The sequence below is a fragment of the Rosa rugosa genome, chromosome 5 (genome assembly GCF_958449725.1).
Source record: "Rosa rugosa chromosome 5, drRosRugo1.1, whole genome shotgun sequence".
Taxonomy (NCBI): domain Eukaryota; kingdom Viridiplantae; phylum Streptophyta; class Magnoliopsida; order Rosales; family Rosaceae; genus Rosa; species Rosa rugosa.
Window position 1 is genome coordinate 1,459,169 of NC_084824.1, and position 15,844 is coordinate 1,475,012.

The 15,844-nt window shown below is 37.6% G+C and overlaps 1 protein-coding gene and 1 long non-coding RNA gene across 4 annotated transcripts in view; both read left to right on the top strand.

Annotated features, from left to right (window-relative positions):
- Positions 1-4,041: 4,041 nt before the first annotated feature.
- On the top strand, positions 4,042-7,810 carry LOC133711054 (dynamin-related protein 5A-like). 3 transcript variants are annotated; one of them, XR_009847050.1, is made up of 9 exons: positions 4,042-4,225; positions 4,380-4,571; positions 5,343-5,393; positions 5,622-5,683; positions 5,823-5,907; positions 6,009-6,174; positions 6,950-7,034; positions 7,209-7,328; positions 7,484-7,810. XR_009847050.1 is itself a non-coding variant. In XM_062137229.1 (9 exons), the coding sequence occupies exons 1-6, from the start codon at positions 4,187-4,189 to the stop codon at positions 6,101-6,103; spliced, it is 516 nt and encodes a 171-aa protein (XP_061993213.1). In that variant the 5' UTR covers positions 4,042-4,186; the 3' UTR covers positions 6,104-6,174; positions 6,950-7,034; positions 7,209-7,328; positions 7,484-7,810. The 3 variants fall into 3 exon arrangements, 2 of the variants coding, with proteins under 2 accessions (XP_061993213.1, XP_061993214.1); XM_062137229.1 differs by having other exon boundaries at positions 4,388-4,571; XM_062137230.1 differs by having other exon boundaries at positions 4,391-4,571.
- A 7,507-nt stretch (positions 7,811-15,317) lies between these two features.
- The window catches only part of LOC133708595 (uncharacterized), a 1,407-nt gene continuing 880 nt past the window's right edge, over positions 15,318-15,844 (top strand). Inside the window, exon 1 of the long non-coding RNA XR_009845915.1 lies at positions 15,318-15,752. This is a non-coding gene — a long non-coding RNA (uncharacterized LOC133708595). The remainder of the gene's footprint in view (positions 15,753-15,844) is intronic.

Here is a 15,844-nt window from a genome sequence, read left to right on the forward strand (position 1 = left end):
TTTTTTTTTTTTTTTATTTACTATATGCTTTGTTTGTCTTGTCAAATATCTCAATCTTTAGTTTCTTAAGATTCTATTAACACTTGTACTGTTCTATTCTCCAATTTCTGCTTGGTTGAACCGTTTGCTACACTTACAGTTTCAGAGGCTCTTTCCGAGGATTTGCAGGTTAGACAATTAATTGCTATCTTATGCTTGCTATTGTTTAAATTAAACAAATTGAGAATTTCTTCTATCAACCTTTACCTTCTATGTGCTCTGTATGTGGTACATTTGATCTGTGGTGGGTTTGATCTCAATGTTTGGAAATGAAACTTCTTATAGGTGGGTCTATGAAGGAGTCATTGATGATCGTTATGGTGAATGTTTCATTGCTGAGAACAAATCTCTTCAAAAGGTATTGTCTGTTCTAAATGTGAAATAGATCAGCTTTCCATTGTACTCGTCAATCTACTCGGAATATGTGTTTGTGTATTATCAAATACAGCGAACACTCCTGAAGTAAGTTCCCTTACATTTCTTTTGAGCATATTTAGTTGGTCTCTTTTCCAGTACCTATGTTTTCCAACATATTTCAGTTGTTAATTTCTTTGGTAACCTGCTAGGTACTCACTCAGAACTTGTGTTCAATAGCAGCAAGCAATTAATGGCATTTTAAATGCATGGCCACAAGAAACTAATGTAAAAAATTATTATAACCTGCATGGTTGCAGACGTGCAGATATATGGGTAGAGTGGCACTGTGGGCAAAGCATTTAGGACTTGTTGAAGAATGTTTCAATCAGCTAGAGAGTCTTCAATGTGTTCAAAGGGTAAGGTCTTTGGGTGAGCAGAATTGGAGTCAATACTAGAGCTTCTACAAGGTCCTTGTCCATCATGTGTAGGATCGATGACGTAAAAGATCGAGAGGGTACTTATCATCTTTGCCTACAAGAGAGCTTCGGCAAGAACAAATGAAGGTGCATTAAAGGAAAGAGCCAGTAATCTATGTATTTTAGGTCTTCCTAGCTAGAACATTTTACAAGTACAGACTCAATTTTCTATGTTTTCTGAATGGTTTATAATGCTCACACAATGGTTAATAAAAATAATATGTTGTCTGAGTTCTTCTCACACAATTTGTTAAGGCAATCCAAGTTGTCCAAGGTTAAGTCATACAACACAATACAAAACCATGTGTTGTATGATGATAAAAGAGTTCAAAATTGAGGCTTCTCCTACAACAGTCACTGGTTGGTACCCAATTTGATTACAATATTCACACAATGGATAACCAAATACAGTTGTTGTGTGAACTAACAACCAACAACAAAAGAAAACAAAATTACGTTGTGTGAGATTCATAACACACAACAGTAATAAAATGATCACTGTTGTCTGAGTAATCAACAGACAAGGGAGATAATTTTACTTCAGTTGTGTGTTACTTACCTCAGACAACAAAGAATGAGTTATATCCGTTGTGTGTTATGAATCTCAGACAACAAAGAATGAGTTATATCCGTTGTGTGTTATGAATCTCAAACAACGACAAATTTTCTTTTCTGTCTGACTGTGCCGCGGCATCCCCGCGCATGCCATGCCAGGCACATGCCTGCGCAGAATTCACACAACGGAAACTAGTATTCTGTTGAGCAAAGTACTATCACACAACTGTGAAATCACCGTTGTCTGATGTTTCAATCACACAACACTCACGTAGACCACGGTGAGCTTGGTCATCACACAACACAAATCCACCGTCGTCTAATGACCTTTTTGTAGTAGTGTGAGAAATGAGATGGGAAACTCAATCCCATGAAGTTTGAGTGAAATGAGTTTACCCCCAACTTTCCCCTATGTCAGGAAAACATTTCCGGACTTTGTGGTTACCAAACAAAGGAAAGAAATAACTTTTCTTTCCCAAGTCCTCAAATCCGCAAAACAAATGAGGCCTAAATTTTTTAGGTACTTAAAAGAAAACAATAAATTACGCCTAAAGAGCCTAAACTTCTGTGCGCGTAATCAATGGAGCACAGTTTTTATGCAAAGCTAGCTAGTAAGATTTATTTCGTCCACATTTAATCATATTGTTTTCTCTGTCTCTTATTTGTTTCGTCCACAGTTAGATTATATTGTTTTCCCTGTCTCTTTGAATACACACACACTTACTTAGATCGAGCTTCATAAGTTCATATTCATATTTACATTCTTGAAGAAATTAAGTCGGTCAATATCTTCTTCTTACTTTAGAAGAAAAAGGAAATATATGATGAAGGGTGAAGTGAGTGTGCTCTCACAGTACTTCACAAAACGCTGCTGTACACAGTACAGTTCAAGTGCATCAATGCCCGGATAAAGAGCCCGAGCATGACTTATACGGCGGGCTTCAAATGCAATCAGAGCGTTCAGACACAAAAATCCAAAGAAAGCCAGGCGGATGGAAGGCCATGCCTTTCATCGATCCTAGGTCCCTCTCTTTCTCTCTTCGATCTTCCATCATCTATTCTATAGTACTAACTATTCCTAATATATATACTACTTACACCTCCTATAAATCAATCAGCATCTGTTCGAGAGTATGATTCTAGGCAATCGTAGAGGGACTAATTAGACTCCATGGTCCAGCCAAACACGCTGAGCGTCGTGGTTTAGGGTTAATTCGCTCTTATGCCTTTCAAAACAAAATGATAAAAATAAGCAAATCGACCGACTTCAACCCAAAACCAATAGGCAATCGTAGAGGGGCTATACCATTTGAGGAGTCTTTTGTTTTCTAGTAATGTCGAATAGAGGACTCTCTCCAAGGGATTAATCAGTTTGATCTTGTTAGCTAGTCACAGTAATAGCACCGGCCTAGTCCTCGTCATGTAATACGTACTTGGTAATAGCACCTAAACCCTAAATACGTTACAACTACTGATTAGTAGGTTGTAAGTACAAATTTTGTACCTCTTGAGTATTGGCATTCCTCTACAAAAGCAAAGGAAGCATTCTATATAAGTTCTTCATTGGAAGCTGGAAAGAAAGACTTTAATTCTGATCTTGTAGAAATTCCAGGTAAATGCATCTCATGCATATGCACTGAGATTGCAACATGTGTTGTAATCCCTGAGTCAGTCCTACGTTTTAGGGAGTTCTATTTTGGGAAGTATCTTTCGGTTTTTAGATATTATTTTACAAAGATATTTTTCAACTGTTAAAATCGTGCCATTGAAGTTCTAATCGTTCTAGGATTTGTTTATTTTAAATGGAAATCTTTTATTAAAAGATTTTTCCTATTAGGAGTCCAATTAGGGTAAAATCTTGATTGTTGAGGATTTGTTTTCTCCTCCATATATTCAGAAAGCGTGTGCGTTCATTTGGACACGACTTTGGCGCAAGAATTATTGTGCATCTTGCTTGCTTAAAAAGAGTCAAATAGGAGTCCATGAAACATTTGTTCCGTGTCTAAGTATCTCATTGTTCATTAATTCACTCATATTCATTGGTTCTCTCGAGATCAGTAGGGAAATTGTGGATGCAAGAAGAGCGATAATTGAAGATCGTTCAAGTGAAGACGGCAGTCAAGGTGCAAGACAAACACCTCATTAGTTAGTCTAGTGATTGTAGCCGAGAATAGTGCTAATTGTGTTTGTAAAGAAACGTATCCTTCATTATTAGTGGATTGATTTTCTTTTAGGTTCTCAAGAGTAAGAGCCCCGCACACTACAAGAAATCTGGGCTTTTACTGCCTAAAATTGACTGCGTGCATACATGCATGTGTGCCGTAAAAATTGGTCATTTACGGCGTGCATTTAAAGCATGCCGTAAATGTAGTATTACATAGAGCTATTTACGGCGCACTTTTAAATGAGTTTTGTCTTGAGTTATTTACGGCTTGCGTTGATAGAACGCCGTAAATGTAGTATTATGTAGAGGTATTTACGGCATTCTTTAATTACGTGCTGTAAATGAGGATGACGTATTTACTGCATGCATTAGTTGCGCGCCGTAAATGGGGATGATCTATATACACCTCAAACTGTGTTTGCCCGCTCAAATTTTTTGCCGAAACTTAAACTTCCCACTTTTTTTTTTAAAGGACATAAAGGTTCCATTGAAAACAAAACCTATCTCCTCTCAGACGGCCAACGCTTACAGCTCGCCATCTCTCTCACGAAATCTCCCTCTTGATCTTTACCCACATGGCCGAAAACACCAGTTGATGTGGAAGCAAAAGCCTATCCTCCAGCAATTGCAGTGGGTAAATTTCTCTGTCATCTCTCCCTCATCTGCATACCAAATTGGGGCATCAGATTTTAATTTTGTAGGGTTTCTTTTAGATTGGAGATGAACATGCATCGCTTTGCTATTCCAATTCTCTTTTTGGGCTTTTGATAGTCATAATTTTCTGCTAGTTTTTTAGCAGCTCAGGTCTAAGTTTTCGGTTGGGAGATCGAAACTCTGCGGTAGGGCGCTGGGCGGCTGGGCAGTCATGATAGTCACTCTCCGCCTCTCCTTCGTCGCTCTCTCTGCACCACGCCACACCTCTCTCTCTCTCTTTCTCTCCCTCCCTCCCTCCTTGATGGGATCTCCCTCAGTCTCTCACTGTAAGTTCTTGTTCTTCTTAATCTGGGAAATTTGAATTTGAAAATTGAAATGAATTGGAAATTTGGAATTCAAATTGGTATTGTCCTACACTCATACTGATAATCTGGGCTTCGTATTGATTCTATTGAAGAAAAGAAACTTGTATAATCAGGGTTTCGTATCGATTCTATTGAAGAGAAGAAAGTTGTATAATCTGGACTTCGTATTCGTTTAATCTAGTTAGATATAACGAATATGCAGATTGTTAATGAATAATGCTTCGTTTAATCTGGTTAGATTTAAACTGGGCTTCGTATTCTAATGAATAATGCTACTTGGTAATTGGTATTTGTTGAATGTGGAAATTTAATTTCATTTTTTTTGCTGCTTCTACTTCTAAGTTTGTTGTGATGCAGTCTTGATTCTACTTTAAATTTGGTTAGATATAATGATTAATGAATAATGCTACTTGGTCAATTACTTAATTGTAACTTGTTTCAGCTTGAGTGCAGCCCATTGAGGAATTCTAATTATCTTAACCTTTGCTTGTTAGTGGTTGATATTGTTAGTTTACAAATGAGAGATTTTCTGGTCAATTGAGAAGTTGGGAACTGTGAGTCTGCGACATATCTAACATGGGTTGTTGTGGAGTGCCTTGGTTTATGTCTGCCAATCTTTCTGAAAAGTTGGCATCCTAGGTCACAGATTGTGAGATTAGTAGCATATTGTGATTACCACATTTTCTTCTTCTCCCCTACTGACATAACAAATTTATGTTTAATTCTTGGCAGTTGTCAACTTGACACTTGTTGATCTTCCTGGGCTTACAAAAGTTTCTGTTGGTAAGTATCAAGGCTCTCATTGTTTACATGTATTTCTTTGTCGTTGTATCTGCCTGTGGAAAAGTGTAAAGAAGTTCAAGGGCTATGGATGGAAAAAGGAATGGTAGAACATAAATACATATCTAGTATTGTAATATGACTCTTAACAATCTGACTTGGTGCCTGTAATATGACTCTATTAATCGTACATGTAATATGACTCTTAACAATCTGCCTTGGTAAATGTAGAGGGTCAGCCCGATAGTATTGTGCAGGACATTGAAAATATGGTTCGCTCCTACATTGAGAAGGTAAAGTCCATTGAAATTTTGATATGCTTTCTTCTTCTTCTTTGTTTTTATTTTTTATTCTTTATTTTTTATAGTTCTCTTTTCCCCCCTGAAGTTGTTACTATGTTTAATCATCTTATCTGTTCAACATTTTATGCAGCCCAACAGTATAATTTCAGCAATTTCACCTCAAGATCTTGCTACATCTGATGCAATTAAAATCCCTTGTGAAGTGGATCCAATAGGTGAGTCTAAAAATTCACATCCAATTTTCTTATCTGTTCATGCTTTCCAAAAAAAATTCATCTGGTACTTCTAAAATCCCTGAGATCATGGTGTTTCACAGGCTATTATTGCGGTTCCGAGAAACTGATGCTGGGAGTGGAGGTTAAAAAAGTTTTAGTGCGTCTCTGCTTCCCGTGGCCAATCCTAGATCCCTGAGGTCATGGTGTTGCCCATGCTTGAAATGAAGACCCAAGCAGGAAGCTGCTACATGGTCGGGGCCTCCAAAGGTAGACAATCTCTTTTATCTTTGTATTTTCTGGGTCCTAGTGTTTAGCTTCTGTTTGGCCCCATTTTGGGTTAAGCCATCTACTGCCTTTTACATGTGTAGTTTATAATTTCTTATTAGTGTTGTCAACTTGTCTGCTTGAGAAAATGAGTAATGAGCCTGTATTGGTTTATTGATCTTTTTGAAACGGGAATGTGTTATAATCACTAATGAGAAAGCATCCTCAAACTTCAGGAAGATAATCTATTGCTAAAGGGAATTTCTATATTATGTGCTTATATATTTGCTCCCTTGGTTCTGCTTATCTGCAAGAGAACCTTCATGCACAAGGGGGATTATTTTATGTACTTGATGTCACTGTGATGATAAACTGGGTAACAATGCTTGAAAAAAATCTTTTGTATATGTTGTTTTTTTTTTTTTGGAAGATATCCCAATGGCTCAGTTTTGAAGCAGCAGAACGAAAAAAGACATGAACTGAGGAAAATGTATTCTTTTGTAGGGTAGCTAATTGTTATACAGTCAATTTCCAGTAATATGGGTAGGCCACTTTACAGTTTGTTGTCACACTATTTGTGTTTAAACCATTTGCAGTGAATCTTTTTCAGTAGTCTATTGTAGAGTGTGTTGTGGTTGAAGATTGTTAAAACAGAAGATTGTTAAAACATATATAACTCTTTGCCTCAAAATCGTTCCTTATCATTGATTTTGGTCCTTTTATTTCTTTTGTTTCACTCTACTGATACTCTTTTTGGCAAAAACTGTATTTTACAAAGGCTAGGAGGGATTCGACAGATATTGAAATATATGGGATGCAAGGAATCCCACCTGATGTCTTGGCTGCACATTATGGAGAGGAAGGTAAAGGATCCTTACCAGTGGTTTTTCTTGACTTTGAAATATCTTTGCAAGTGTTTTTCATTAGAGTTAAAGTCCAATTATACCAAACAAAGTTCATAGACCCTATAATTTTGTTCAGTTCATTTGCTTGTTTACTCTTTGGAATATTTTCTGAAAAATCATGGTCATTTGCAGAATACGACGCCCCGTCAAAAATGGCTAAATGGAAATCCCATCAACTCAGCTTGTTGGCGGTGTGGTGCCAGGTTCACTGGGGATATATCCTCCCTAACCACCTTTTGAAATGCGGCCAATGTATGTTTTTACTTTTCTGTGAGGTTATTTTATTGCTTTATATGTTTGGCAAAAGTAGGTCAGCAATTATATCCTCCTGCAGTAGAATACATGATTATCATATCATAGATTTATAAACAACTTATCTACATGCTTACCTTCTTTGTTTGCATCAGATACAATTCATCGGTCCCAATGCCTCATAACGGTTGGCAAGTTGCACCCCGTCCCCAGCCTTGGTATCCACAGCCTCTGGCAGTCTCTGGTCCTCCGCCTTCCGGATTGGGTTATTCACAACAGCCATTATTTCCTGTGCAGCCACCTCTACCATCAACAACATCCCCTGGACTTCAATCTTCACAGTAACTCCTGAACTGCTGCATTAATTAATTGATGTAATGATTTCTACTAAAACATTTCCAATTGTTATTCTGTAAATGAAATTAATCATAATGAGGGTAATATGAGTATGACATTTGAGCAAAAAGTTTTTTTTTTTTATTTGAAGTTTTGAACATACCTTATTTACGGCACGCAGTGTGCACCTAAACTAGGAGTTTAGCCACTCTTTTACGGCATGCTGTGTATGCCTTTAATATGAGGTCTTTTATGGCGTGCAATGTGGGCCGTAAATGACCAAAATGACATTTGTGGAACTACTTTTATGGCGTGTTAATTGTTCTTTTATGACGCATTTTTGCACGTCGTAAAAGACATGTCTTTTATGTCTTTTACGGCGCGAGCTTTTACAGTGTGTTTTTGTGCGCCGTAAATAGGCTTTTAGTGGCAGTGTTTTTAATCTCAAATTGAGGTTTTCACTGCATAACCAAAATTGTGTTGTCTCTGTGTGATTTTTGGTTTTCTGCTCAGTAAGGATTGCAACGTATCTATCAATCCCCGGTACCCAGAAACACGTTCATCTTAGTATTTTCATTTGGCATCAGAGCGGGTTCTAAAGTTCTTTAGTAGATCCGAGGACATGATGGAATGTAAACATGACAGAGCTACTGGTTCGATAAATTGTGCCCCATGTTTTGATGGTGAAGACTACATGCAATGGAAGATCATGATGAGGATGTTTCTCTATTCTCAAGATGAGAATATGTGGAACATTGTTGAAACTGGATGGGAACATCTAACCAAGCCTGACGACTCAAAGAAGGAAGAAGGGACATCTACAAGAGTTCTTAAGCCTAGGCAGGAGTGGACACAAGAAGAGGTTCGGAACAGAAGTTGTGATTTCAAGGCACAAAATTTCTTATTCATAGCTTTATCCAAGAAAAAGGTTATCAAAGTTATGAAGGCAACAAAAAGGTTAGAGGCCAGAAACTTCAGAGACTTATCTTGAAGTTTGAAAACATGCAAATGGGGGAGGATGAATCAATAGATGACTTTCTCGTCTTCTGAATGTGACAAGTCAGTGTCATAGTCTTGGTGATCCATTAGCAGAGCATCGAATTGTCAAGAAAATCCTTAGATCTCTTTCATCAAAGTTTCAATCCAAACAGACAGCTATAGAGGAGGCTTAAGACCTGAACACCTATTCTCTCGACGAACTGGTAGGTAATCTCAAAACCTTTGAGATGAGGATCAAGCTCGAGAAAAAGGTAAAAAGTGTTGCTTTCTCTTCTGTTAAAATGAAAGATGATGTTGACGACGATTATGTGGATTTATCGTTGTTGACAAAAGAGTTCAAAAAATTTCTAAAAAACAAAAACTCCTTTAGAAACTCTTCGAAAATTTTTCCTAACAAACCTAAATGCTTTGAGTGTGGTAGTGTGGGTCATCTTGCTGCTGATTGTGGCAATAAGAAATATAATTCATGGAGTAACAGTGCATTGAAATCCACCTGGAGTGACAACGATGAAGGCTCTCAATCTGATAATGAAGAGGTAAATCTTGCTCTTACTTCCTCTCTTAATATTGATTTTTCTGATGATTCTGACTTGGAAGATGAAGCTCTTGATGAAGAGACGAATGAAAAATGTAAGCAATTGTATACTGCTTCAAAAATTGTTATTCAAAAAAATTACAAACTTGAGGAAGAAATTGAATCATTAAGCTTTGAAAAAGAAAAAATTGGGCAAAAGTTAGAAACATGTTTAAAAGATGGGAAGAAAAGTGTACTAATTTTGTCGATAAGATTAAAGTCTTGCAGGATGAGGTCAAGTCTCAAGATTGGGACAAGGAGCATGATGATCTTATTAACAAAATCAAAATATTACAGGTTGAAGTTAAGGCTCAGTCCACTCTAAATGTTTCACTAACCATTGAGAATGAGAAATTGCAGGATGAGCTAATTAAATTCAAGAAAAGCTTCAATAGGTTCTCTATCGGGTTTGAAAAACTATCTAAGATGATTGGCTTTGGTAAAGCTCATAGCAACAAAGAAGGATTGGGGTATGAAGGTGAAACTTGCAGGCCCTTAACCTTTGTAAAAGGCAAAGAATGTGAAAATTCATTGGGTTCATCTTAAACTTCGAATGACAATGAGTCTGTCCCCAAGTTGCCCAAAAGATCAGAACCTAAATTGGACCTTCAAACCCATCAAAAAGTTGCTCAGGTAAGTTCTGACAGTGACACCTCTTTGCGTCAACCCAGGTATGTTCATAACTCTAAAAGCTTTACTCTCACTTGTCATTATTGCGGAAAATTGGGATACATATGTCCTAGATGTAATATACTTCGCAGGATCACTCAAAATCAGAGGAAATCATAAAAAATTAGCCCAACTGCATCGCTGCAAGCTGAGCTAAAAGAGCATCTGAAGTTGATTAATAGGATTGCAGAGCGTATTGCAATCCCCAAAGAGCATAATTTGATGCAGAAGCAAATTTGGATTAAAAATGTTCTAATAATTATTTTTCTACTCATATGAATCATCTTGATAATATGCTTGAGCTTGCTTTTGTTCCTACTAAACACCAATTGGCTTATTCGTTTAATAAGCCCTCAGACACAGCTCGATTTGAATCACTTAGAAGCGTCATTGGTGGGTGCTCTAAGTATTGATACTCTCATTTCACTTGATCCATTTTGCATGCATTCATATTGTATGATCTTATAGTAGTATAAGTGCATTGCTCTTTTTATTTATGCATTTTTGTTTTCTGCTTTATGGAGAATCAGGATTGCATGTGAGGTTTGTATCCCAACGTGTTTGACAGATCAAATTGAACTTAGATTGACAAAGTGTTATGATATTTTCCTTAAATCTATTTGTGATGAGTTGAATAACATGTTTTGAATTGGTTCTGGCATCACTCTGTAATCTTGAGCGTGAACAACATATTTTTCATCACTTTGTATTCTCACATGCACACATATACTCCTTTATGGTGGCAAGTATTTTCTTAGTTGATTTGATCTTAGTTCACACATACGGAGTGGGTAATATTGTTGTTGCTCCTTGTTAAAAATGTACAAATTTTTGGAGCAAGGCCAGGCCAAGCCATTCTCAAAGTAAACAGGTCTTGGTGGTGGTGATCGATATAAGGTTTGGAAAGAAAATGAAATAGTTTCGTCACCCTGGTGGATTGTGAAACTATTGACTCGAGTTAATGTGTCATTTAGGATGTCCTCTAAAGTCAACTGACTTGGGAGTTGCTGGCATAACACTCATGCTTCATTATTAGTGGATTGTCTTTCATTTGGGATTTCAAGAGTTAAAACCCCGCAGTGTTTTTTAACCTCAATTTGAGGTTTTTCATTGGGTAAACAAATTGCTGTGTTTATTGCAAATTTATGTTGTCAGTACGTGTCAGGATTGCAACCTTGCTTTCTATCCCTGATTTCCACACAACGTTCATCCTAGCATTTTCAAAATCACACCTAGTTCACTCAATGCCATCTCCTTGCTCACAGTTGCACTATTCCTCCCAATCTACAACAGGTTCCTAGTCTCTGCTCTCCAAAAAATCACCAAACATGAAGGTGGGATTATTGTCTTGCAAAGAATTGGAATTGGGAATGTTTTTTTAGTCATCTCGATGGTGGTAGCTGGTTTCATTTAAAGAAGATTCATCATTCATGGCTAAGTTTGCATCCCTACAAACCCATCTCATATTCTTTTGGTTGGTACCACAACTTTGTTAGAACAAATTTGGAATGGGATAAGTGATCCCACATTGGAAACGAGGCTTATGTTTGCTCCCTATATATATGTTTACACAAGAAACATATTAAATGGACAAAGTCAAATGGAAGGCCCAATGGATGGGAGGCAAGGCCGTTTGCCTTGGATATATATTAATATAAAAATATTTTCCTTCTTATAAATTCGGATCAAGACAAATAAAAACTAATTTTGGGTAAACTGATCCAAACGGTTGTTAACTGTTCAAATTCCAATTGAACAAATAGTCGTGTCTTCTTGTTTGTTCTCTATAAAAAGGTCGTTAAGGTTCATTGTAGAGATATACATCAGTTTTCTGACATCTCTTCTTCTACAAACACTTTAGAGAAACACAAGTGAAGTTCGCTAGGTTTCAAGGTATCTGTGCAATGCCTTGAAACGAGAGTTGTATCCTGCAGGGCAGACGTATATGATCAACCACAGCACACGTGTGGAGATGAAATTTTGTCTTAGGACATTGCGCTGCATACACAAACCTCTCTCACAAGATCAAGTCAGTGACTTCATTTTGTTTAAATTAAATTCTATTAATATTGTTCCATTGTGTACGGTGTTGTATATTATTGTTTATTTCTGTTTATATATATATACACACACACTGTAATTTCTGTTCATATATATACATACTGTGATTTCAGCAACGAAAGGAATATTGATCAGGGATTAACAATCCCTACTATGGATATAACAAACTTGTCCTAATATGTCTTTGTGAGGCATTCAACTTTATCGGAATGCTTGAATTCTTCAACCGGGAGTTTCCTGGCCACATGGGGAATGTTGGTAATGCACTTTTCTCGTGCAACTTTGTTGGGTCAAGTTACCTGAGAAGTGTACTGGTCGCCGTTGTTCATCGTGTGAGCGGAACCCAGAGCAAACAAGATTGGTTGACCAACAATGTTAATGTAGGTAGATTGGATTTCTTTTACTTCATGATCGTCATCTGTTTTGCTCAACGATATCATCACAAGGAAATTGTGAATGACAACCATTGCGTTAATGTGGAGCTAGGTTCAACCAAAGTCACATGAAACGCGGAACGTTGTGGTACGGGTACGGATACGGGTACGCGGTACGCCAGTCTTTAGCGTACGCGGTACGCTAAGATATATTAGTTAATTTTAATTAAAATAAATTACATATAATAAATAAAATTATGGAAAAATAATAAATAGAATCCTAATCCTAAAGGACTTTTATTTTACCTAAACACCCCTTATTAATATACTATGAAAACCACATTATTTATGGAGGATAATGAAGAAAGCTGCTTGTATTTTATTTTTTTATTTTAGATAATCTTGGATCAGATTGGGATGTTCACGGTCAAGTCATTATCCTCTAAGAAAGTGCTAAGAAATCCGGGTCTTCTGCCTCCTCGCCATCCTCCTCCCTCTTCTGGCCGGCGGATGTGGATTTCTTTGTGGGCTATTTTGAGCCAGTGTCATCCTTTACCTAGTAGGTATTTCTTTGTGAATAGCAGACAGTCCCCATAAATGCGAACTTGTGTGAGTGAAAGAGGCAGATGATCCTCTTGTTCTCCAATAATAGATGCTAGCTTTGGGCACTCAATAATGGTAAGGGATCCAAGAGAGGTGAGTGATTGAAAAGAACAGTAGGCGCTTCAGATTTGGGAAGTCGTCGGCGAAAACTACCGGCTCATCATCGCCGTCAGGGATCGCTATGTTTGGCGATCCGGATCGCGAACGACCCGCCATTGGATTCCGGCGATCCGGAACGCGGGTCGCCGACAGGTACAGGGTTTCCGGTAACTTTGGGTTCAACCACTAGTACTACTTGAGCCCCTATTTATTTGCACGTACTGTCAGTATAGTTTGTGTTAACGTTAGTGATCCGTGGGATCTCTAGTTAGCTTTAGAGAGAGAGAGAGAGTGACACGAGATGTATAGTGGTTCATCTCCCGCCTTAGCGGGAGACTACGTCCACTTGAAAGCTTATACTAGTGTGTTGAGCCTTGCGGCCTAACAAGATTACAAGAGATGTAATGGAGTCGATGTTTAAGTGGGAGGAGGCATTCCTTTTATAGGTGAAGGAAGCCATCTCCTTGACATGGTTTTCGATGTGGGACAAGTAAACAACTATTCTAGTGTAGAAAGCCTAGTTGTGAGGGCATGTTGGCAAGGCCGGAAAGATGGCTTCCCGGCGGCGGATTTGCGACTTCCAGATACCGTAGCGTAGCTTGAACATAGGGCTACAAGATGCAAGTAGCGGTTGGGCCTCACCATGGCTTGTGGGTGTCCCAAAGAGGGTGTTAATTATGCTTGGTGATGTAGCAAATAGCCTTGCTAGTGTAGGTATAAACAGTTTGAAACAATCATACATAAGTTGTAACTTAATCGAAAGCCACAGCAGTAGTAATCATGATATTCTTGAAGAAACTCACCTAGCTGTCAATTTTTCTAATAAAGCCATTGATTAATTATAGCTAGAGAACAGCAACTTTGAAAGGAGAAGATTTAGTATGGTCAGTGTCAAAGTTAACTGCCCATATATGAGGGTTCTTCTCGAGACCGTGATGTTTCACATGCAATTGTACACTTTCGAATATTATATAGGGAGAAATATCACTTTGGTCATCGAACTATGGGTCGTTCGACACTTTGGTCATCCAATTTTTAAAAACTTCATTTTGGTCATCGAACTATGGGTCTGTATATCACTTTGGTCATTCCGTCAGTTTTCTCTGTTATCTCCAGGGGTATTTTGAAGATGAAATGTTTTACCCGCCATTTTTATAACTTAATCTAATTTTCTCCGCCTAAACATAAAACTTCATCCAATTTTGCCAACTTTTCCCTCCTTTTATTCATGCATTCATCATCAGTAATCAAAGCATACAACAGAGAAAAATAATCGAGTCAGAGAATGATTCAAAGTGAGGGAATATAAGAGGAAGAAAAATATTGATTTAATAAATCGAGGAATTATAAGAGGGAAAAGTTGGCAAAATTGGATGAAGTTTTATGTTTAGGCGGGAAAAGTTGGATTAAGTTATAAAAATGGCGAGTAAACCTTTAAATCTCCAAAATACCCTTGGAGTTAACAGAGAAAACAGATGGAATGACCAAAGTGATATGCGATGATATAGTTCGATGACCAAAATGAAGTTTTTAAAAGTTGGATGACCAAAGTGTCGAGCAAGCCATAGTTCGATGACCAAAGTGATATTTCTGCCTATTATATATATCAATCAGATGTTTTGTACATTCAACTTTCTTCTCAAGCCCACAATGTATAGCTGTAGAAAACTAGACAACAACTCGTGAAAGATTTTCTGGTATATTGCTTCATCATGAAAAGGATTTACAACCTACGTAGGCCTCATCAAAAAGCCCGCGGATCAAGTGGGCCGTTGGAGGCCAGCCGGCCCTGAGGGCTAAAAGCCCGGCCCAGCCCGTTAAAAAGCCCGCCTCGGGTGGGTAGTGGGCAGGCTCGCAAAAAGCCCGCAAAAGCCCGGCCCGTAAAAACCCGCTATGCCCGGCCCGTAAAAACCATTAAAATATTATATATATATATATATATATATATATATATATATATATATATATATATATATATTTGTGTGTGTGTGTGTGTGTGTGTTATATATATATATATATATATATATATATATATATATATATATATATATATATATATATATATGTAGATATGTGTGTGTGTGTTTATAAATATATATATATATACACACACACACACACACACACACACATATAGATATGTATTTGTGTGTGTTTTTATATATATATAATGTGTGTGTGTGTGTGTGTTATATATAGATATATATATCTATATATGTGTGTGTTTATAAATATATATATATATATTTACTATATACTAATTCTCAACGAACTGTTCATCGGCTTATGAACAGTGACGGCTCCAGCCGAGCCGGCGATGGATGAAAAGTCGATTTTGCCCCTGCGTGCTGTTTCTTGCTTCGACACCTGGACTGTTGCTCCGTGCGTGTTGTTTCTTCCTCCGACACCTGGGGTGCTGGTCAGTGCTATCGTGTCTTTGCTACTTCACTCCACAGGTAGATAGTGAAGGAAGTGGTGCTGAGAATTGCGCAACCGAGCTTAGCTTTGGAGAAATTAGCATGTTGTCATCGAGCTTAGCTTTGGAGAAATTAGCAAAGATGGGTTAAATTTGAGGGCGATTATCAGTAACTTTGTTGTTTTCAGTTGTCGTTATTGCTCGATCGAGAGAGAGAGAAGAGCAGAGATGTTTTCATTCTTCTGAAGTCTACTAAATTCGGGTCCGGCGCCGACAATACTTCCAATTCTGAGGTAAACTATTTCAATTTCTTGGTAATTGATTGTTGGGTTCTTCAAAATTGAATCTTTAGTTTTGGTTTGTGCATATGGCTTTCGTTTTGTGG

Coding starts and splice junctions, on each gene's coding strand:
- LOC133711054 (XM_062137229.1), top strand. CDS start 4,187: ATGTGGAAGCAAAAGCCTATCCTCCAGCAATTGCAGTGG. Junction 5,684..5,822: donor TTCGCTCCTACATTGAGAAG/GTAAAGTCCATT, acceptor CATTTTATGCAG/CCCAACAGTATAATTTCAGC. Junction 5,908..6,008: donor TTGTGAAGTGGATCCAATAG/GTGAGTCTAAAA, acceptor GGTGTTTCACAG/GCTATTATTGCGGTTCCGAG.